The 21,831-nt window shown below is 54.5% G+C and overlaps 1 protein-coding gene across 1 annotated transcript; it reads right to left on the bottom strand.

Annotated features, from left to right (window-relative positions):
- Positions 1-145: 145 nt before the first annotated feature.
- Positions 146-17,593, bottom strand: LOC147084840 (sphingosine kinase 2-like). The gene is given in 6 exon segments (XM_085979546.1): positions 146-2,187; positions 2,189-2,516; positions 3,320-3,435; positions 4,415-4,509; positions 7,903-8,052; positions 16,880-17,593. Coding segments are annotated over 6 exon segments (1,881 nt in total). The 5' UTR covers positions 17,313-17,593; the 3' UTR covers positions 146-1,428.
- Positions 17,594-21,831: the final 4,238 nt, after the last annotated feature.

Here is a 21,831-nt window from a genome sequence, read left to right as displayed (position 1 = left end):
AGGTTCGTCGAGTACACCGCATCCCAACAGATCAGTCAAGTGCCCTCCACCCGAGCAGGACAAGCCCAGGCTCCATTCTCGGCTTGAGAGATGCTCTCTCACTCTGGTGTGTGTGTGGGCTTGAATTAGGGCACGGGAGCAGTGGCGGGGTTGTTAAAGCCCCATTTGGAAGGAGGGCCGAGTTAAAACCTCATGAGAATCATTAAAAGATTGTTTCCAGTCATAGTCAAAACACAATTATCAAAAAAAAACCGGCGGGGTCCCCCCAGCCACGGGATCGGCGGAGTTCATGGGATGTCCAGGGGGGCTCGTGGGCCCCTTCACAAATCCAAATGACATCGGCAAAATGTACGCCAAGCCCATTGACTCCCCCTACCCGCAAAGAGGGAACAGTTCCTGACAGGTTAAGCAGCTTTCAGGTCGAGTTAATTCAGACAATAAATTATACAAAAATATACAGATCATTAATCTCAATTAGTGTCCACATCAAGTGTTAGATACAGAGTAAAGCTCCCTCTACACGGCCCCAAACATTCTGGGGGCAGGTTCAGCAGGGGGTTAGATACAGAGTAAAGCTCCCTCTACACTGTCCCGTCAAACACTCCCAGGGCAGGTACAGCATGGGTTAGATACAGAGTAAAGCTCCCTCTACACTGTCCCATCAAACACTCCTAGGGCAGGTACAGCACGGGGTTAGATACAGAGTAAAGCTCCCTCTACACTGTCCCATCAAACACTCCCAGGGCAGGTACAGCACGGGGTTAGATACAGAGTAAAGCTCCCTCTACACTGTCCCATCAAACACTCCCAGGGCAGGTACAGCTCGGGGTTAGATACAGAGTAAAGCTCCCTCTACACTGTCCCATCACACACTCCCAGGGCAGGTACAGCACGGGGTTAGATACAGAGTGAAGCTCCCTCTACACTGTCCCATCAAACACTCCCAGGGCAGGTACAGCACGGGGTTAGATACAGAGTAAAGCTCCCTCTACACTGTCCCATGCCCTCCTAGCTAGTCTTGACGCCCTGGTCCCAGAGGGTTAAAGGTTAGTGTTAGTTTGAAGCAGGGACTTGGATCCCTGCTTTTAAAAACAGGCTCCAATCCAACTCTCAAAGACATCATCATCGCCCAATTAAAAGTCAGGATCCAGGCAACATAATTAGCACGCAGGGAGGGGGTGGCTTATTGTCGGGGGAGGCGGCGGGGACAGAGAATCCGCTCTCGCCCTGTGCAAACTCACGTTAATTTCCCATCACTGTGAGCATCTCGTACCGTAATCAGAGCAAGCTCTCGTCCCATCCTCCTGAGGACTGGGATGTCCAAGGAGGGGGATAAGAGGTCATTGTCGGAGGTTGTGAGTTTACTAGAGAGAAAGACAGAGACGGAGATACAGAGCGACAGAAACAGACGGACAGAGAGAGACCCCCTCAGACCCCGTTGGTGTCGGGGGGAACCCCGGTGATCAGCTTGGCGAGACCCCCGTGGACCTGGGCCTGGAGGGGTCCGTACTCCACCTGCTCGCCGTCCACGGTGATGACGCCCTTGGGGGTGAGGGGCTCCAGCCGGAAGGCCAGGGCGGGCACGCAGGCCAGGTGCGGGCAGTCGAGGGCGAAGTGGTTGCCCTTCTCCATGGCCAGGAAGAGCCGGAGCAGGGCCGCCCGGGAGATGCCCGCCGTCACGTAGCAGAGGTGCAGGGCGCGGTCGTCGAAGCGGGCGAAGGGGGCGGCCATCAGGTCGGCGCCCAGGTGCGTCTGGTACATGGCCAGCACCAGGACAAAGTCGCCCTCCAGCGTCTGCCAGTGCGGGGGCACCGGCTGGTCTAAGGGGGGGAGCAGCTCATCCTCGGGGAGGCCCCCGTCTTGGCGGCAATCGGCTTCAGAGCCACCGCGACCCGCGTCCCTGCGCGCGGGCAAATCCGCTTCAGAGCTGCCGTCACCCGAGCCCTTGTGCGCGGGGAAATCGGCTTCAGAGCTGCCGCGACCCGCGTCCTCGCGCGCGGGGAAATCGGCTTCCGGGCGGTCGCCGTCCTCGCGCGCGCCGAAGTCCGCCTCCTCGGGTAGCGAGGGGCCCTCGAAAGAGAAGCCCTCGCAGGCCAGGAAGGGAGAGGGGGAGTCAGGGGCCCGGCTCCAGAGGCCGGTGTCGGAGAGGGTGCGGCTGAGGGGGGGGGTGGGCCGGCAGTGGCGCCAGGGGCCCCTCGGCCGAGGTGGTGACGCTGCGGCACAGCGCCCGCTTGGGGCGGGCGGTGCACGGGAGGTAGGAGAGGCGGCCCCGGTAGCGGCGGAGCGAGGCCAGGCGCACCAGCGTCCCCACGGTGAAGCGTGCCGAGCCGGCCCCGCGGTACTTCTCGCTCTCGATGTCCACGTCCGCCACGAAGCCCCAGGCCACACTGAGGAAGGAGAAGCGCCTCTCCCCGGAGGCAGTGGTCACCGAGACCAGGTCCATGGGCGCGGCCAGGCCACGGCACAGCAAGAGGGTGCAGTTCACAAGCAGCTCCTCCCCCATCGCCATCCCGTACCTGGAGGAGGGAAAAGAGACATGGACAAAATATAAAAAGAGAACGTCAGTAAGCATGCAGGTGCAGCAGGCGGTTAAGAAGGCAAATGGTATGTTGGCCTTCGCAGCGAGAGGGTTCGAGTACAGGAACAAGGATGTCTTGCTGCAGTTGTACAGGGCCTTGGTGAGACCACACCTTGAGTATTGTGTGCAGTTTTGGTCGCCTTATCTGAGGAAGGATGTTCTTGCCATGGAGGGAGTGCAGTGAAGATTCACCAGGCTGATTCCTGGGATGGCAGGAATGACGTATGAGGAGAGATTGGGCTTGTACTCGCTGGAGTTTAGAAGAATGAGAGGGGATCCCATTGAAACTTATAAAATTCTAACAGGACTGGACAGACTAGATGCAGGAAGGATGTTCCCGATGGTCGGGGAGTCCAGAACCAGGGGTCACAGTCTAAGGATAAGGGGTAAGCCATTTAGAACAGAGATGAGGAGGAATTTCTTCACCCAGAGAGTGGTGAACCTGTGGAATTCTCTACCACAGAGGGTGGTGGAGGCCAATTCATTAAATATATTCAAGAAGGAGTTGGATATATTTCTTAAGGCTAAAGGGATCAAGGGATACGGGGAGAAAGCAGGGACAGGATACTGAATTTGGATGATCAGCCATGATCGCATTGAATGGCGGAGCAGGCTCGAGGGGCCGAATGGCCGACTCCTGCTCCTATTTACTATGTTTCTATCTCAAGAGTAGGAACCAGGCCCAGATGTCTGAATGGGCTGCTGGTTAGAGGGTCCCGGATCGAAAGCCCCTGGACTTACCCTGCATTGTGATTGACAGCGGCCGCAAGTGCATTCCCAGATCCTGCGGGAAGGATACCAACCGGCATCTGAATTGCCTTCTTCCAATCCGGCCGCTCCATTAACCCGTTGATGACCTGCAGCACAGAGAGAACAAGGAACATGCGATGGGAATTCAGGTCGTGCTGTAACCTGCCCCCGGGAGTGTTTGACGGGACAGTGTAGAGGGAGCTTTACTCTGTATCTAACCCTGTGCTGTACCTGCCCTGGGAGTGTTTGATGGGACAGTGTAGAGGGAGCTTTACTCTGTATCTAACCCTGTGCTGTACCTGCTCTGGGTGTGTTTGATGGGACAGTGTAGAGGGAGCTTTACTCTGTATCTAACCCTGTGCTGTACCTGCCCCCGGGAGTGTTTGACGGGACAGTGTAGAGGGAGCTTTACTCTGTATCTAACCCGTGCTGTACCTGCTCTGGGTGTGTTTGATGGGACAGTGTAGAGGGAGCTTTACTCTGTATCTAACCCTGTGCTGTACCTGCCCTGGGAGTGTTTGATGGGACAGTGTAGAGGGAGCTTTACTCTGTATCTAACCCGTGCTCTACCTGCCCTGGGAGTGTTTGATGGGACAGTGTAGAGGGAGCTTTACTCTGTATCAAACCCCGTGCTGTACCTGCCCTGGGAGTGTTTGATGGGACAGTGTAGAGGGAGCTTTACTCTGTATCTAACCCCGTGCTGTACCTGCCCTGGGAGTGTTTGATGGGACAGTGTAGAGGGAGCTTTACTCTGTATCTAACCCCGTGTAGCACCTGCCCTGGGAGTGTTTGATGGAACAGTGTAGAGGGAGCTTTACTCTGTATCTAACCCCGTGCTGTACCTGCCCTGGGAGTGTTTGATGGGACAGTGTAGAGGGAGCTTTACTCTGTATCTAACCCCGTGTAGCACCTGCCCTGGGAGTGTTTGATGGAACAGTGTAGAGGGAGCTTTACTCTGTATCTAACCCCGTGCTGTACCTGCCCCCGGGAGTGTTTGACGGGACAGTGTAGAGGGAGCTTTACTCTGTATCTAACCCCGTGCTGTACCTGCCCTGGCCTCCCACACTCAGACATTCCTGTCATTACCTCGTGGAGCAGTCCGTCTCCAGACACGATGACAATTCCATCCCACTCGGCGAGCTCGATGTCTTGTACCAGCTTCCGGGCGTGATTCTGATATTCTGTGCGGCAGAGAAAGGGGGAGAGAGAGGAGAAGGTGAATGAATTCTGCCCCACTCAACCAGCACTGAGACACACACACACAAATAAACAGCTATCAGAGAACGATACAGCACAGAAGGAGGCCATTCGGCCCATCGTGCCTGTGCCAGCTCTTTGGGTCGAGCTCACCAATTAGTCCCACTCCCCCCTCGCTCGTTCCCCACAGCCCTGCAAATTTTTCCCCTTCAGGTATTTCTCCAATCCCCATTTTGAAAGTTACGATTGAATCTGCTTCCACCGCCCTTTCAGGCAGCGCATTCCAGATCACAACAACTCGCTGCGTCAAAAACATTCTCCTCATCTCCCCCTCTGGTTCTTGTGCCGATTATCTTCAATCTGTGTCCTCTGGTTACCGACCCTCCTGCCACTGGAAACAGTTTCTCCTTATTTACTCCATCAAAACCCTTCATGATTTTGAACACCTCTATTAAATCTCCCCTTAACCTTCTCTGCTCTAAGGAGAACAACCCCAGCTTCTCCAGTCTCTCCACATCACTGAAGTCCCTCATCTCTGGTACCATTCTGGTCAATCTCCCCCTTAACCTTCTCTGCTCTAAGGAGAACAACCCCAGCTTCTCCAGTCTCTCCACATCACTGAAGTCCCTCATCCCTGGTACCATTCTGGTCAATCTCCCCCTTAACCTTCTCTGCTCTAAGGAGAACAACCCCAGCTTCTCCAGTCTCTCCACATCACTGAAGTCCCTCATCCCTGGTCCCATTCTGGTCAATCTCCCCTTAACCTTCTCTGCTCTAAGGAGAACAACCCCAGCTTCTCCAGTCTCTCCACATCACTGAAGACCCTCATCCCTGGTACCATTCTGGTCAATCTCCCCTTAACCTTCTCTGCTCTAAGGAGAACAACCCCAGCTTCTCCAGTCTCTCCGCATCACTGAAGTCCCTCATCCCTGGTACCATTCTGGTCAATCTCCCCTTAACCTTCTCTGCTCTAAGGAGAAAAACCCCAGCTTCTCCAGTCTCTCCACATCACTGAAGTCCCTCATCCCTGGTACCATTCTGGTCAATCTCCCCTTAACCTTCTCTGCTCTAAGGAGAACAACCCCAGCTTCTCCAGTCTCTCCACATCACTGAAGTCCCTCATCCCTGGTACCATTCTGGTCAATCTCCCCTTAACCTTCTCTGCTCTAAGGAGAACAACCCCAGCTTCTCCAGTCTCTCCACATCACTGAAGTCCCTCATCCCTGGTCCCATTCTGGTCAATCTCTCCTTAACCTTCTCTGCTCTAAGGAGAACAATCCCAGCTTCTCCAGTCTCTCCACATCACTGAAGTCCCTCATCCCTGGTACCATTCTGGTCAATCTCCCCTTAACCTTCTCTGCTCTAAGGAGAACAACCCCAGCTTCTCCAGTCTCTCCACATCACTGAAGTCCCTCATCCCTGGTCCCATTCTGGTCAATCTCCCCTTAACCTTCTCTGCTCTAAGGAGAACAATCCCAGCTTCTCCAGTCTCTCCACATCACTGAAGTCCCTCATCCCTGGTACCATTCTGGTCAATCTCCCCTTAACCTTCTCTGCTCTAAGGAGAACAATCCCAGCTTCTCCAGTCTCTCCACATCACTGAAGTCCCCCATCCCTGGTACCATTCTGGTCAATCTCCCCTTAACCTTCTCTGCTCTAAGGAGAACAACCCCAGCTTCTCCAGTCTCTCCACATCACTGAAGTCCCTCATCCCTGGTACCATTCTGGTCAATCTCCCCCTTAACCTTCTCTGCTCTAAGGAGAACAACCCAGCTTCTCCAGTCTCTCCACATCACTGAAGTCCCTCATCCCTGGTCCCATTCTGGTCAATCTCCCCTTAACCTTCTCTGCTCTAAGGAGAACAACCCCAGCTTCTCCAGTCTCTCCACATCACTGAAGACCCTCATCCCTGGTACCATTCTGGTCAATCTCCCCTTAACCTTCTCTGCTCTAAGGAGAACAACCCAGCTTCTCCAGTCTCTCCGCATCACTGAAGTCCCTCATCCCTGGTACCATTCTGGTCAATCTCCCCTTAACCTTCTCTGCTCTAAGGAGAAAAACCCCAGCTTCTCCAGTCTCTCCACATCACTGAAGTCCCTCATCCCTGGTACCATTCTGGTCAATCTCCCCTTAACCTTCTCTGCTCTAAGGAGAACAACCCCAGCTTCTCCAGTCTCTCCACATCACTGAAGTCCCTCATCCTGGTACCATTCTGGTCAATCTCCCCTTAACCTTCTCTGCTCTAAGGAGAACAACCCCAGCTTCTCCAGTCTCTCCACATCACTGAAGTCCCTCATCCCTGGTCCCATTCTGGTCAATCTCCCTTAACCTTCTCTGCTCTAAGGAGAACAATCCCAGCTTCTCCAGTCTCTCCACATCACTGAAGTCCCTCATCCCTGGTACCATTCTGGTCAATCTCCCCTTAACCTTCTCTGCTCTAAGTCTCTCCACATCACTGAAGTCCCTCATCCCTGGTCCCATTCTGGTCAATCTCCCCTTAACCTTCTCTGCTCTAAGGAGAACAATCCCAGCTTCTCCAGTCTCTCCACATCACTGAAGTCCCTCATCCCTGGTACCATTCTGGTCAATCTCCCCTTAACCTTCTCTGCTCTAAGGAGAACAATCCCAGCTTCTCCAGTCTCTCCACATCACTGAAGTCCCCCATCCCTGGTACCATTCTGGTCAATCTCCCCTTAACCTTCTCTGCTCTAAGGAGAACAACCCCAGCTTCTCCAGTCTCTCCACATCACTGAAGTCCCTCATCCCTGGTACCATTCTGGTCAATCTCCCCCTTAACCTTCTCTGCTCTAAGGAGAACAACCCCAGCTTCTCCAGTCTCTCCACATCACTGAAGTCCCTCATCCCTGGTCCCATTCTGGTCAATCTCCCCTTAACCTTCTCTGCTCTAAGGAGAACAACCCCAGCTTCTCCAGTCTCTCCACATCACTGAAGACCCTCATCCCTGGTACCATTCTGGTCAATCTCCCCTTAACCTTCTCTGCTCTAAGGAGAACAACCCCAGCTTCTCCAGTCTCTCCACATCACTGAAGTCCCTCATCCCTGGTCCCATTCTGGTCAATCTCCCCTTAACCTTCTCTGCTCTAAGGAGAACAACCCCAGCTTCTCCAGTCTCTCCACATCACTGAAGTCCCTCATCCCTGGTACCATTCTGGTCAATCTCCTCTTAACCTTCTCTGCTCTAAGGAGAACAACCCCAGCTTCTCCAGTCTCTCCACATCACTGAAGTCCCTCATCCCTGGAATCCATTGCAGTAAATCTCCTCTGCGCCCTCTCCAAAGCCTTCACGTCCTTCCTAAAAAGTGCGGCGGCCGGTACTGGACCGCAATACTCCAGCTGGGGCCCAGTGCGGGATCTACCTGTGCGGATGAGGTTGTAGCTGATGTTGGCCTCGGCGATCATGGGCAGGATGTGGTTGTGGCAGTAGCTCATGGCCAGAGATCGTCCACTGTGAGGGTTGACCAGGAGCAGCAGACGGCGGGGCCTTGGCAGGAGGCTAGGAGTGATTTCTGCAGAGAGAGAGAGGCAGGCACCATTAAAATCCATGCCCAGGCTTTTTCTGAATCACAGGCCCCAAAGAGAAATGCCAGGTTGAGACAGAAGGGGAGGCAAATCAGTGACAAGAAGGTTAGGCACTACTGACCCTCACCCACAGGGACCGAGAGGCTCCTGTCTCCCTCAGTACCCACTGACCCTCACCCACAGGGACCGAGAGGCTCCTGTCTCCCTCAGTACCCACACTGACCCTCACCCACAGGGACCGAGAGGCTCCTGTCTCCCTCAGTGCCCACTGACCCTCACCCACAGGGACCGAGAGGCTCCTGTCTCCATCAGTGCCCACTGACCCTCACCCACAGGGACCGAGAGGCTCCTGTCTCCCTCAGAACACACTGACCCTCACCCACAGGGACCGAGAGGCTCCTGTCTCCCTCAGTGCCCACTGACCCTCAGCCACAGGGACCGAGAGGCTCCTGTCTCCATCCGTGCCCACTGACCCTCACCCACAGGGACCGAGAGGCTCCTGTCTCCCTCAGTACCCACTGACCCTCACCCACAGGGACCGAGAGGCTCCTGTCTCCCTCAGTGCCCACTGACCCTCACCCACAGAGACCGAGAGGCTCCTGTCTCCATCCGTGCCCACTGACCCTCACCCACAGGGACCGAGAGGCTCCTGTCTCCCTCAGTGTCCACTGACCCTCACCCACAGGGACCGAGAGGCTCCTGTCTCCCTCAGTACCCACTGACCCTCACCCACAGGGACCGAGAGGCTCCTGTCTCCCTCAGTACCCACTGACCCTCACCCACAGGGACCGAGAGGCTCCTGTCTCCCTCAGTGCCCACTGACTCTCACCCACAGGGACCGAGAGGCTCCTGTCTCCCTCAGTGCCCACTGACCCTCACCCACAGGGACCGAGAGGCTCCTGTCTCCCTCAGTGCCCACTGACCCTCACCCACAGGGACCGAGAGGCTCCTGTCTCCCTCAGTGCCCACTGACCCTCACCCACAGGGACCGAGAGGCTCCTGTCTCCCTCAGTGCCCACTGACCCTCACCCACAGGGACCGAGAGGCTCCTGTCTCCATCAGTGCCCACTGACTCTCACCCACAGGGACCGAGAGGCTCCTGTCTCCCTCTGTGCCTACTGACCCTCACCCACAGGGACCGAGAGGCTCCTGTCTCCATCAGTGCCCACTGACCCTCACCCACAGGGACCGAGAGGCTCCTGTCTCCATCAGTACCCACTGACCCTCACCCACAGGGACCGAGAGGCTCCTGTCTCCATCAGTGCCCACTGACCCTCACCCACAGGGACCGAGAGGCTCCTGTCTCCATCAGTACCCACTGACCCTCACCCACAGGGACCGAGAGGCTCCTGTCTCCATCAGTGCCCACTGACCCTCACCCACAGGGACCGAGAGGCTCCTGTCTCCCTCAGTGCCCACTGACCCTCACCCACAGGGACCGAGAGGCTCCTGTCTCCCTCAGTACCCACTGACCCTCACCCACAAGGACCGAGAGGCTCCTGTCTCCCTCAGTACCCACACTGACTCTCACCCACAGGGACCGAGAGGCTCCTGTCTCCATCAGTGCCCACTGACCCTCACCCACAGGGACCGAGAGGCTCCTGTCTCCATCAGTGCCCACTGACCCTCACCCACAGGGACCGAGAGGCTCCTGTCTCCCTCAGTACACACTGACCCTCACCCACAGGGACCGAGAGGCTCCTGTCTCTCTCAGTACCCACTGACCCTCACCCACAGGGACCGAGAGGCTCCTGTCTCTCTCAGTACCCACTGACCCTCACCCACAGGGACCGAGAGGCTCCTGTCTCTCTCAGTACCCACTGACCCTCACCCACAGGGACCGAGAGGCTCCTGTCTCCATCAGTGCCCACTGACCCTCACCCACAGGGACCGAGAGGCTCCTGTCTCCATCAGTGCCCACTGACCCTCACCCACAGGGACCGAGAGGCTCCTGTCTCCCTCAGTACCCACTGACCCTCACCCACAGGGACCGAGAAGCTCCTGTCTCCCTCAGTACACACTGACCCTCACCCACAGGGACCGAGAGGCTCCTGTCTCCCTTAGTACCCACTGACCCTCACCCACAGGGACCGAGAGACTCCTGTCTCCCTCAGTGCCCACTGACCCTCACCCACAAGGACCGAGAGGCTCCTGTCTCCCTCAGTACCCACTGACTCTCACCCACAGGGAGCGAGAGGCTCCTGTCTCCCTCAGTACCCACTGACCCTCACCCACAGGGACCGAGAGGCTCCTGTCTCCTTCAGTGCCCACTGACCCTCACCCACAGGGACCGAGAGGCTCCTGTCTCCCTCAGTGCCCACTGACCCTCACCCACAGGGACCGAGATGCTCCTGTCTCCCTCAGTACCCAGTGACCCTCACCCACAGGGACCGAGAGGCTCCTGTCTCCATCAGTGCCCACTGACCCTCACCCACAGGGACCGAGAGGCTCCTGTCTCCCTCAGTACCCACTGACTCTCACCCACAGGGACCGAGAGGCTCCTGTCTCCCTCAGTACCCACTGACCCTCACCCACAGGGACCGAGAGGCTCCTGTCTCCCTCAGTACACACTGACCCTCACCCACAGGGACCGAGAGGCTCCTGTCTCCATCCGTGCCCACTGACCCTCACCCACAGGGACCGAGAGGCTCCTGTCTCCCTGAGTGCCCACTGACCATCACCCACAGAGACCGAGAGGTTCCTGTCTCCCTCAGTGCCCACTGACTCTCACCCACAGGGACCGAGAGGCTCCTGTCTCCCTCAGTACCCACTGACCCTCACCCACAGGGATCGAGAGGCTCCTGTCTCCCTCAGTACACACTGACTCTCACCCACAGGGACCGAGAGGCTCCTGTCTCCCTCAGTACCCACTGACCCTCACCCACAGGGACCGAGAGGCTCCTGTCTCCTTCAGTACCCACTGACCCTCACCCACAGGGACCGAGAGGCTCCTGTCTCCCTCAGTACCCACTGACCCTCACCCACAGGGACCGAGAGGCTCCTGTCTCCATCAGTGCCCACTGACCCTCACCCACAGGGACCGAGAGGCTCCTGTCTCCATCAGTGCCCACTGACCCTCACCCACAGGGACCGAGAGGCTCCTGTCTCCCTCAGTACCCACTGACCCTCACCCACAGAGACCGAGAGGCTCCTGTCTCCATCAGTATCCACTGACCCTCACCCACAGGGACCGAGAGGCTCCTGTCTCCCTCAGTACCCACTGACCCTCAGCCACAGGGGCCGAGAGGCTCCTCTCTCCCTCAGTACCCACTGACCCTCACCCACAGGGGACCGAGAGGCTCCTGTCTCCCTCAGTACCCACTGACCCTCACCCACAGGGACCGAGAGGCTCCTGTCTCCATCAGTACCCACTGACCCTCACCCACAGGGACCGAGAGGCTCCTGTCTCCCTCAGTACACACTGACCCTCACCCACAGGGGACCGAGAGGCTCCTGTCTCCCTCAGTACCCACTGACCCTCACCCACAGGGACCGAGAGGCTCCTGTCTCCATCAGTACCCACTGACCCTCACCCACAGGGACCGAGAGGCTCCTGTCTCCCTCAGTACCAACTGACCCTCACCCACAGGGACCGAGAGGCTCCTGTCTCCATCAGTACCCACTGACCCTCACCCACAGGGACCGAGAGGCTCCTGTCTCCCTCAGTACCCACTGATCCTCACCCACAGGGACCGAGAGGCTCCTGTCTCCATCAGTACCCACTGATCCTCACCCACAGGGACCGAGAGGCTCCTGTCTCCCTCAGTGCCCACTGACCCTCACCCACAGGGACCGAGAGGCTCCTGTCTCCCTCTGTGCCCACTGACCCTCAGCCACAGGGGCCGAGAGGTTCCTGTCTCCCTCAGTACCCACTGACCTCACCCACAGGGGCCGAGAGGCTCCTGTCTCCCTCTGTGCCCACTGACCCTCAGCCACAGGGGCCGAGAGGCTCCTCTCTCCCTCAGTGCCCACTGACCATCACCCACAGGGACCGAGAGGTTCCTGTCTCCCTCAGTGCCCACTGACCCTCACCCACAGGGGCCGAGAGGCTCCTGTCTCCCTCTGTGCCCACTGACCCTCAGCCACAGGGGCCGAGAGGCTCCTCTCTCCCTCAGTGCCCACTGACCCTCACCCACAGGGAACGAGAGGCTGCTGTCTCCCTCAGTACCCACTGACCCTCGCCCACAGGGACGGAGAGGCTCCTGTCTCCTTCAGTACCCACTGACCCGCACCCACAGGGACCGAGAGACTCCTGTCTCCCTCAGTGCCCACTCACCCTCGCCCACAGGGACCGAGAGGTTCCTGTCTCCCTCAGTACCCACTGACCCGCACCCACAGGGACCGAGAGACTCCTGTCCCCCTCAGTACCCACTGACCCTCACCCACAGGGACCAAGAGGTTCCTCCTATCCTGAGACTGTGACCCCTGGTTCGAGACTCTCCAGCCAGGGGGAAACAGCCTCTCAGCATCTACCCTGTCAATCCCCCTCAGAATCTTACACCTTTCAATGAGATCACCTCTCATTCTTCTAAACTCCAGGGAGTATCGGCCCAATCTACTCAATCTCTCATCATAGGACAACCCCCCCATCCCAGGAATCAATCTGGTGAACCTGCGTTGCACCGTCTCCAAGGAAAGTATATCCTTCCTTAGATTAGGAGACCAGAACTGTGCACAGTACTCCAGGTGTGGTCTCACCAAGGCCCTGTACAATTGTAGCGAGACTTCCTTACTCTTATACCCCAACCCCCTTGCAATAAAGGCCAACAGACCATTTGCCTTCCTTATTGCTCGCTGTACCTGCAGGCTAGCTTTCTGTGTTTCCTGTACGAGGACACCCAAATCTCTCTCAACACCGACAGTGTGAATGTTTCTCACCATTTAAAAATAGTCTGCTTTTCTATTCTTACTACCAAAGTGAATAACCTCACATTTCCCCACATTATACTCCATCTGTCACCTTACTGCCCACTCACTCAGTCTATCTATATCCCTTTGCAGACTCTGTGTTCTCCTCACAGCTTACTGTCCCACCTAGCTTTGTATCATCAGCAAACTTGGATACATTACACTCGGTCCCTTCATCTAGCTCATTAATATAGATTGTAAATAGCTGAGGCCCCAACACTGATCCTTGCGGCACCCCACTATTCCTACCTGAACATAGGAACAGGAGGAGGCCCATTCAGCCCCTCGAGCCTGTTACACAGGAACAGGAGGAGGTCCATTCAGCCCCTCGAGCCTGTTACACAGGAACAGGAGGAGGCCCATTCAGCCCCTTGAGCCTGTTACACAGGAACAGGAGGAGGTCCATTCAGCCCCTCGAGCCTGTTACACAGGAACAGGAGGAGGCCCATTCAGCCCCCGCGAGTCTGTTACACAGGAACAGGAGGAGGCCCATTCAGCCCCTCGTGTCTGTTACACAGGAACAAGAGGAGGCCCATTCAGCCCCCTCGAGCCTGTTACACAGGAACAGGAGGAGGCCCATTCAGCCCCTCGTGTCTGTTACACAGGAACAGGAGGAGGCCCACTCAGCCCCCTCGAGCCTGTTACACAGGAACAGGAGGAGGCCCATTCAGCCCCTCGAGCCTGTTACACAGGAACAGGAGGAGGCCCATTCAGCCCCCTCGAGCCTGTTACACAGGAACAGGAGGAGGCCCATTCAGCCTCCTCGAGCCTGTTACACAGGAACAGGAGGAGGCCCATTCAGCCCCTCGAGCCTGTTACACAGGAACAGGAGGAGGCCCATTCAGCCCCTCGAGCCTGTTACACAGGAACAGGAGGAGGTCCATTCAGCCCCTCGAGCCTGTTACACAGGAACAGGCCCGTTCAGCCCCCTCGAGCCTGTTACACAGGAACAGGCCCATTCAGCCCCTCGAGCCTGTTACACAGGAACAGGAGGAGGCCCATTCAGCCCCTCGAGCCTGTTACACAGGAACAGGAGGAGGCCCATTCAGCCCCTCGAGCCTGTTACACAGGAACAGGAGGAGGCCATTGAGACCCTCGAGCCTGTTCCGCCACTCAATGAGATCATGGGCTGATCTGCGACCTAACTCCATAGACCCGCCTTTGGCCCATATCCCTTAATACCTTTGGTAGGACATTTAGGACTGAGATGAGGAGGAATTTCTTCACTCAGAGGGTGGTGAACCTGTGGAATTCTCTACCACAGAAGGCTGTGGAGGCCAAGTCACTGAATATATTTAAGAAGGAGATGGATAGATTTCTAGACACAAAAGGCATCAAGGGGTACGGGGAGAGTGCGGGAATATGGTATTGAGATAGAGGATCAGCCATGATCTCATTGAATGGCGGAGCAGGCTCGAAGGGCCGAATGGCCTACTCCTGCTCCTATTTTACTATGTTCTATATTTTTCCTTTTCTGTCGGTTAACCAATCCTCTAGCCCTGCCGATATATTACCCCCAACCCCGTATCTCGAGTAGCAAGCTTTCGGGTGGCACCTTATCGAATTTGCACTGTCTCTAAGGCAGGAATGTCCTTCCCTGGGTAAGGAGAGCAAAACTGTGCACCGTACTCCAGGTGCCTGTCGATGAGACCCAATTGAGCACAGGCTTAAGACTGGCATCTCATAGAGTTATACCGCACAGAAAGAGGCCATTCGGCCCATCGTGTCCACGCCGGCCATCAATCCCCGTCTATTCTAATCCCATTTTCCAGCACTTGGTCCGTAGCCTTGTATGCTATGGCGTTTCAAGTGCTCATCTGAATGCTTCTTGAATGTTGTGAGGGTTCCTGCCTCGACCAACCTTTCAGGCAGTGAGTTCCACATTCCAACCACCCTCTGGGTGAAAAAGTTTTTCCTCAAATCCCCTCTAAACCTCCTGCCCCTTGCCTTGAAACTATGCCCCCTGGTTATTGACCCCTCTACTAAGGGGAAACGTTCCTTTCTATCTACCCTATCTATGCCCCTCATCATTCTGTACACCTCAATCCAGGCCCCCCCTCAGCCTTCTCTGCTCCAAGGAAAACAACCCCAGCCTGTCCAGTCTCTCTTCATAGCTGAAGCGCTCCACCCCAGGTAACATCCTGGTGAATCTCCTCTGCACCCTCTCCAATGCAATCACATCCTTCCTATAGTGTGGCGACCAGAACTGCACACAGTATTCCAGCTGTGGCCTAACTAGCGTTTTGTACAGCTCCATCATAACCTCCCTGCTCTTATATTCTATGCCTCGGCTAATGAAGGCAAGTATCCCATATGCCTTCTTAACCACCTTATCCACCTGTCCTGCTGCCTTCAGGGATCTATGTACATGCACACCAAGGTCCCTCTGATCCTCTGTCCTTCCTAGGGTCCTACCATTCATTGTGTATTCCCTTGCCTTGTTAGTCTGTCCAAAATGCATCACCTCACACTTTTCAGGGTTAAATTCCATTTGCCACTGTTCTGCCCATCTAACCATCCCGTCTCTATCATCCTGTAGCCTGAGGCTTCCCTCCTCGCTATTTACACCACCACCAATTTTCGTGTCATCTGCGAACTTACTGATCATACCTCCTACATTCGTATCTAAATCATTAATGTACACAACAAACAGCAAGGGACCCAGCACCAATCCCTGCGGTACACCACTCGACACAGGCTTCCAGTCACAAAAACAACCTTCGACCGTCACCCTCTGCCTCCTGCCACGAAGCCAATTTTGGATCCAATGTGCCAAATTGCCCTGGATCCCATGGGCTCTTACCTTCTTGACCAGTCTCCCATGCGGGACTTTGTCAACATAGAAGATAGGAGCAGGAGTAGGCCATTCGGCCCTTCGAGCCTGCTCCGCCATTTAATGAGATCATGGCTGATCATCCAAATTCAGTACCCTGTGTGGTAAACCACTGTTATACCTGCCTGTGTGGGTGTTTGTATTCCACTGTGAACATGTCTGTACATGCCTCGGCTCACTCCTCCCACGAGTCCAGGTATAAAGGTAACTGCTCCACAGTCCCTCTGTATTCTGGACTGGTCGACCACTCGAGGCACACCTTCATTCTCTTGTTAATAAAAGCCTGTTAGTTACTCGCTTAACCTCAGTCTTTTGAGTAATTGATAGCGCATCACCCTGTCCCTGCCTTCTCCCCATATCCCTTGATCCCTTTAGCCTTAAGAAATATATCTAACTCCTTCTTGAATATATTTAATGAATTGGCCTCAACTGCCTTCTGTGGTAGAGAATTCCACAGGTTCACCACTCTCTGGGTGAAGAAATTCCTCCTCATCTCAGTCCTAAATGGCTTACCCCTTATCCTTAGACTGTGACCCCTGGTTCTGGACTCCCCCGCCATCGGGAACATCCTTCCTGCATCTAGTCTGTCTAGTCCTGTCAGAATTTTATAAGTTTCAATGAGATCCCCTCTCATTCTTCTAAACTCCAGCGAGTATAAGCCCAATCGACCCAATCTCTCCTCATACGTCATTCCTGCCATCCCAGGTATCAGCCTGGTGAATCTTCGCTGCACTCCCTCCATGGCAAGAACATCCTTCCTCAGATAAGGCGACCAAAACTGCACACAATACTCAAGGTGTGGTCTCACCAAGGCCCTGTACAGCTGCAGCAAGACATCCTTGTTCCTGTACTCGAACCCTCTCGCTACGAAGGCCAACATACCATTTGCCTTCTTAACCGCCTGCTGCACCTGCACGCTTACCTTCAGCGACTGGTGCACAAGGACACCCAGGTCTCGTCGCACTTCCCCTTCTCCCAATCTATTGCCGTTCAGATAATAATCTGCCTTCCTGTTTTTGACACCAAAGGGGAAGGGGGGGAAAAATAACGCAGAAACCGAGAACCCGTCTGACCTGCCTCTCCCGGGAGCTGCACGCCCAGCAGCAGGCACTTGACGGCCGTGCTCCACCGCTCCGCCACGGCCTGGTTGTCCGCCCGCCGCGGCCAGCCGTCCACCTGGAAGGTCTTCACCAGCCGTTGGCGCCCTTTGGCCGCACCCACCAGCCGCTTCTTAGGCAGGTAGCAGTAGATGGCGAAGTGAGCCGCCTGGTCCTCCGCCGCCTCCTCCTCCGGCTCCGGCGGAGGGCGCCGCCCGCCACCGCCCCTCGCCGCCCGGCAACCCAACACGTGGCACAGCGGCAGAACCAGGCGCCGCTCTTGCTCGGGCCTGGGGCCCAACCGCTGGACGTGGAGGTCCTGCCGGGTCAGGGTCAGGGCATAGCGGGTGTCCCGGGACCCCGCTGCCCCGAACTCGCCGTGCAGGAGGATCTCCGCTGGAGGATCCATCGTCTCGTTGGGGACGGGTCGCCACGCCACTTGGCGCGGGTCAGAGGTCGTGCCCGGGTCCAGCGCCCAGCCAATTGCATCGAATTAAGCCCTCCGCTCCCACCCACTGGTGGGTGCTTCTGGTTGCGAAGGCTGCAAATAAGAGGCCTGGGCACTTAAATGGGCATTTGCGAGCCACTCCTTTGCAATTTGTGGACTTTAAGGCTTCCTACTGAAAGACTCCATTGCCTGTGAACATTATACTGATCCCAACGCGGAAGTAAGCCAGGCCAGCTCTGATTGACAGCCGCGCCGGCCAATCAGTAGCCCCGGTCTGGGTGAGGCCGCAGCCAATCAGGCGCCGCCAGGGGTGGGACCAGCCCCCAAACACTCTTTTCCACCTTTTATTTTTTAAATCTGCCGCCACAAATCGCCTTCCAATCCACTCTGATTCATAAACATCCCTAAATTTTATTTTTGCAGGGCAGGATTGAGGGCCAGAGGGTGGGGCGGTGGCCACTTGACCCGGTTGCTATGGAAGCGCACCTCCGCCATCTTTGGTGTGGGCAGCCAGCCGGCGCGCAGGGGGCTGGTTGAGGCCGCCGCCGCCATCTTGAATTGGGGCAGCAGCCGCCACAATTGCAAGGGCCCCCCTCCGCCATCTTGGATTAGGGCGGCGGAGGCGTCAACGCGCCGGACCCCGCCGGGCCAGCCGCCATCTTAGTTAAGGGCACAGAACAAGTTGATGGTTCTACATGAAATGAAGAAAAAAGTTCTTGATTGAAGTGGCACAAAGTTGCTTTTTTTCCCCCTCCCTCACCCCACCATTCCTCATCAGCAGTAAAAACAACAATTTGCATCTATATAAACAGAAACATAGAAGATAGGAGCAGGAGTAGGCCATTCGGCCCCTCGAGCCTGCTCCGCCATTCACCGAGATCATGGCTGATCATCCAAACTCAGTGCCCTGTCCCTGCCTTCTCCCCATATCCCTTGATCCCTTTAGCCTTAAGAAATATATCCAACTCCTTCTTGAATGTATTTAATGAATTGGCCTCTACTGCCTTCTGTGGTAGAGAATTCCACAGGTTCACCACTCTCTGGGTGAAGAAATTCCTCCGCATCTCTGTCCTAAATGGCCTACCCCTTATCCTTAGACTGTGACCCCTGATTCTGGACTCCCCGACCATCGGGAACATCTTCCTGCATCTAGTCTGTCTAGTCCTGTTAGAATTTTATAAGTTTCAATGAGATCCCCTCTCATTCTTCTAAACTCCAGCTGTTAACCCCGCGCTTCTGTGAGGAGGATCTACCCCTCCCGTGGGGTATCAGGGTTCGCTATTTTATGAGACTCAACACGCCGGTCAGTCTATTGTCACTTTCTCAGTAATACACAAAGTCAGAAACTGTAAAATAAGTAAAGTTTTATTCCGTACCCGGTACTGGACTTCACTCCGAGAAACTCCTTGTGTTTACTCACAGGGAAGTCTCCTCTTGAGTGCGCCTCTAGGCTCACGGGGCTACAATATTTGTACAAAAAACATAAATTGCAAGTCATCATGAGAATACAGGGAACTAGGCGATCACACGCTACACAAGTCATTTGTTTCTTTTTACAGAGTTCTGTTTAAAATTCACTTTAGCTTTCAACAAAATTCGGCCCTGAGACTGCCTCTACTCTGTTCTATAACCATTCTGTTTCGTCCTCTATTATCTATGTGTATTACATTCCCACAGTCCTGTATCAGCTTTTTACATTTAAACCATTCACTGTATGTCAAGTAGTCCATCATGCTTTGCGAATCATTGGTAAGGCAGTATGGGATTAATCCAGTTTAACACAGCGAGTATAAACCCAATCGACCCAATCTCTCATCATATGTCATTCCTGCCATCCCAGGTATCAGTCTGGTGAATCTTCGCTGCACTCCCTCCATGGCAAGAACATCCTTCCTCAGATAAGGAGACCAGAACTGCACACAATACTCAAGGTGTGGTCTCACCAAGGCCCTGTACAACTGCAGCAAGACATCCTTGTTCCTGTACTCGAATCCTCTCGCTACGAAGGCCAACATACCATTTGCCTTCTTAACCGCCTGCTGCACCTGCATGCTTACCTTCAGCGACTGGTGCACAAGGACACCCAGGTCTCGTTGCACTTCCCCTTCTCCCAATCTATTGCCGTTCCGATAATAATCTGCCTTCCTGTTTTTGCCACCAAAGTGGATAACCTCGCATTTATCCACATTATACTGCATCTACCCAATCACCCAACCTGTCCAAATCATACTGGAGTTTCTCGGCATCCTCCTCACAGCACACACGCCCACCCAGCTTTGTGTCATCTGCAAACTTAGAGATATTACATCTAGTTCTCTCGTCTAGATCATTAACATATATTGTGAATAGCTGAATTTCTTTTTTTTATTCGTTTATGGGATCTGGGCGTCGCTGACAAGGCCGGCATTTATTGTCCATCCCTAGTCGCCCTTGAGAAGGTGGTGGTGAGCCGCCTTCTTGAACCGCTGCAGTCCGTGTGGTGAAGGTACTCCCACAGCGCTGTTAGGGAGGGAGTTCCAGGATTTGGACCCAGCGACGATGAAGGATCGGCCGATATATTTCCAAGTCAGGATGGTGTGTGACTTGGAGCGGAACTTGGAGGTGGTGGTGTTCCCCTGCGCCTGCTGCCCTTGTCCTTCGAGTGGAAGAGTTCGCGGGTTTGGGAGGTGCTGCCGAAGAAGCCTTGGCGAGTTGCTGCAGTGCATCTTGTAGATGGTACACACTGCAGCCACGGTACGCCGGTGGTAGAGGGAGTGAGTGTTTAAGGTGGTGGACGGAGAATGGTTTCACAGAGATTAACTGTGAACCGCACCTGAATCGAAGGCTTCGAAAAGGACACAGCGATGGGATCGTTCTGTACCTGTAGATAATGCCATGGTTGTGGAGATAAAAGAGACCGATTGCAATCTCCGCTGCATAGAAGCTGTCGTTCTGGGGTTTTCCCCATACCAGTGTGTCATTCGAAGAGAGAGGGAGAGAGAATCGTTAGCATTCAATTAAACCTCATCGCACTCCACAGACTCAGAGAGGGTGAACCCTGGGACAATCGATTGAGATTCATGATACGGTATCAATCGATTCGTATCAATTGAGCGAGAGAGTGAAAGAGAGAGAGAGACAGAGAGAGACAGACAGAGAGACAGAGAGACACAGAGAGGGAAAGCAGTGAGTGAGGAGGACATAAAAAACCTGCAAAAGGACATAGACAGGCTAAGTGAGTGGGCAGAGATTTGGCAGATGCAATATAATGTTGGAAAGTGCGAGGTTATGCACTTTGGCAGAAAAAATCAAAGAGCAAGTTATTATCTAAATGGAGAGAAACTGCAAAGTGCTACAGTACAAAGGGATCTGGGGGTCCTGGTGCATGAAACACAAAAAGTTAGTATGCAGGTGCAGCAGGTGATCAGGAAGGCCAATGGAATCTTGGCTTTTATTGCAATGGGGATGGAGTATAAAAACAGGGAAGTCTTGCTGCAGTTATACAGGGTATTGGTGAGGCCATACCTGGAATACTGCGTGCAGTTTTGGTTTCCATATTTAAGAAAAGATATACTTGCTCTCGAGGCGGTTCAGAGAAGGTTCACTCGGTTGATTCCGGAGATGAGGGGGTTGACGTATGAGGAAAGGTTGAGTAGGTTGGGACTCTACTCATTGGAGTTCAGAAGAATGAGAGGCGATCTTATCGAAACATATAAGATTGTGAGGGGGCTTGATCGGGTGGATGCGGTGAGGATGTTTCCACTGATGGGTGAGACTAGAACTAGGGGGCATAATCTTAGAATAAGGGGCTGCCCTTTCAAAATTGAGATGAGGAGAAACTTCTTCACTCAGAGGGTAGTAAATCTATGGAATTTGCTACCCCAGAGAGCTGTGGAAGCTGCAACATTAAATAAATTTAAAATGGAGATAGACATTTTCCTAGCAGATAAGGGAATTAGGGGTTACGGGGAGAGGGCAGGGAAGTGGACGTGAGTCTAGATTCAGATCAGCCATGATCCTATTGAATGGCGGAGCAGGCCCGAGGGGCCGTATGGCCTACTCCTGCTCCTACTTCTTATGTTCTTATGGGAGAGAGAGACAGAGAGACAGACAGAGACAGACACAGAGAGACAGAGAGAGAGAGAGAGAGAGAGAGAGAGAGACAGAGAGAGAGAGAGACAGAGAGACACAGAGAGAGAGAGACAGAGCGAGAGACAGAGACAGACTGAGAGACAGAGAGAGACAGGTTGAAACAGAGATGCATTTCCTCCTAAAATGCGAAAAATTCAACACATCAAGAAACATATTATTCAACAAGCTAAGCCAAACAACCCCAGATTTCAAGGAATTGGATGACCTGTCAAAATTGAGATTAGTCCTAGGAGAAGGAGACAGACCATACCTTGGGGCCAAATATGTAACAACATGTCACAACCTGAGGACTGTTTAAAATTAAGACTGTTTAAAATTAATATTGAACGTACCAAATGAAGTACAAAGA

This window comes from Somniosus microcephalus, unplaced genomic scaffold, assembly GCF_052327205.1.
Source record: "Somniosus microcephalus isolate GS21.2 unplaced genomic scaffold, FLI_Smic_1.0 unresolved_chr9, whole genome shotgun sequence".
In the NCBI taxonomy this organism is placed as follows: domain Eukaryota; kingdom Metazoa; phylum Chordata; class Chondrichthyes; order Squaliformes; family Somniosidae; genus Somniosus; species Somniosus microcephalus.
The sequence above is the reverse complement of the archived record's forward strand: the minus strand, read 5'-3'. Positions and strand labels throughout refer to the sequence as shown.